Source organism: Papilio polytes, unplaced genomic scaffold, assembly GCF_000836215.1.
Source record: "Papilio polytes unplaced genomic scaffold, Ppol_1.0 DF824270.1, whole genome shotgun sequence".
Taxonomy (NCBI): Eukaryota; Metazoa; Arthropoda; class Insecta; order Lepidoptera; family Papilionidae; genus Papilio; species Papilio polytes.
In genome coordinates this window covers 733,147-735,143 of record NW_013524934.1, presented here as the reverse complement: position 1 = coordinate 735,143, position 1,997 = coordinate 733,147, and the positions used below count along the sequence as shown (strand labels likewise).

Here is a 1,997-nt window from a genome sequence, read left to right as displayed (position 1 = left end):
GTGCCTACACCGAAAGTTCCCACGTGAGTTTTAGCCGTGTTATAAATAATATAGTATAATGTCTCACGAAAGTTTTAATAAGTTAATTACATTTCGACTATTCAAAAATCAACTATTTAAATACTTCAATAATAAATCTTAAAACAAACACTCACAACATAAGATGCATAGATTTTAAATAAAATAACATGTAATAAGGAACTGTCATACGAAATGACATTTGAGGTTATGAATTTCCCTCCAATTTTGTAGTAAATTGCAGGCCAGTGTTGCTATTGTACATTATATTATATCCTAATTAACCTTTTAATCAGCCTTCTTCGCCTTCGCCTTAACCTTTTCTTTGGCGGCAGGTTTGGATGGATATATGACGAACAGTGCTAGTTGTATGGAGCACAGAATTACAGCGACTACATTTTGAATCTGGAACAAATTCTCTTTTAAACTACACACCATTAGCCAATAATTAGTGGGACATTTTAATCATAATAAGTATATCCACTGATCTGTATAAATGGATAGTTTTTTCCGATTATATGCCTTTTGATGTTAATAATCACAACACAAGTCTATCACTATTAGTTCAAAACTGCTTCAGCATAATAAACTGCAACCATCAGAGCCAACATGGTGACAATTTAAACTCCCGCAGTTATAGCCTGTCTATTTATAAAGGTCAGTGGGTATGTTGTAGAGGAAAATGCAAATCACCTTAAATAAACATTAAGTAGTCGATTAATCATCTCTTATCGTTTATCAAGTTATCTAACACGTTAAAATTGAACATTTTTAAAACGCATGTAAAAATTTTTTATTTCTTTATGTGTTCATAGATACGGGTTTAGTCATTTTATAGACAAACTTGTGGCTAATAATATCAAAACATCTGAATTATTTATACGCCTTACTTTATCCATTTATTTTAGATATTATATCTCTTTCGCACCACGTGCATATACTTCGTTCCTTCTCTCTCTTGTAACAAAATGTGCAGAATATTTAAGATTGCATACCAATACCGAGAATTAGTCTGTGATTTTGTCTGCGTGAATACTTACAACGAGGAACTTGTTCTTCAAGATGATGCCATAGAGCAGCCACATGAAGGTTACAATGGCGCCGGAGAATATGATGGGGAACGGCAGACCCTCTGTGCTCTTGTTTCTTATTATTTCCCTCTGGAATACAAAATAAATTACTGCCATCTTTATCATTCTCTTTAAACAAGAGAGAGACAACAATAATGTTCTTATAGATGTTCCGACAGCTTTACGGTTAATTTATAAAAAAATATTTACAAATAACTGGCTTTCTCCGTGTGACTTCATCGGCATGAAATTATAAAATCTATATTTTGTTGTCTAATTTTGTCAATTTCTCAAATGCTAATGTCAAAATCACCATTACCATAATAACCTTGCTTCCTTAATGTTGGTAGCTTTTTTTTATAGTAAAAGGGGGCAAACGAGCGGCGTGAACACCAAGGTGGTCAACGACGCCCATGGACATCCGCAACACCAGAGGAACTACAGATGCGTTTCCGGCCTTTGAGGAAATGATAGGCTCGCTTCTTGAAGGACCCTAAGTCGTATTGGTTTGGGAATACCGCCGAGGACAGACCGTTCCACAACGCGTCTGTGCGGGGCAGAAAGTTCCGCGAAAACCGCTATGTCCCTTTCCCATATGAGGGTTTTGTTTCATTTAATTACCTCCTAAGTTTAATACAGTAAAAACAAAAGCCTAAAGCGTGTCGTAAGTGTAAGGTTTAAAGAGAGAATTATTCAAAAATATGCTGTGATTGCTGACATCCTACGCCAAGAAGTAGTGTGTTTACGCTTTATTACATTAGTATAGATAACCCAGAACTTCTATGGAAATTAATGAATTAACGTAAGTATTATACATTTACTAGTGATAGAGCCCGCTTTAACTTCTTCGCACCTTAGTGCCGGCTTAGTTAGGGTTAGGGCCGGCTCGCCCTCAGTAATACCTCGACC

The 1,997-nt window shown here is 35.8% G+C and overlaps 1 protein-coding gene across 1 annotated transcript in view; it reads right to left on the bottom strand.

Moving 5' to 3' along the window:
- Window positions 1-68: 68 nt before the first annotated feature.
- Window positions 69-1,997, bottom strand: part of LOC106103662 (sugar transporter SWEET1-like) — a 7,778-nt gene continuing 5,849 nt past the window's right edge. The window contains exons 4-5 of the mRNA XM_013283478.1: window positions 1,059-1,271; window positions 69-423 (exon numbers count right to left, since the gene is read on the bottom strand). Coding sequence (XP_013138932.1) covers window positions 307-423; window positions 1,059-1,271 — 330 coding nt within the window. The 3' untranslated portion in view covers window positions 69-306. The remainder of the gene's footprint in view (window positions 424-1,058; window positions 1,272-1,997) is intronic.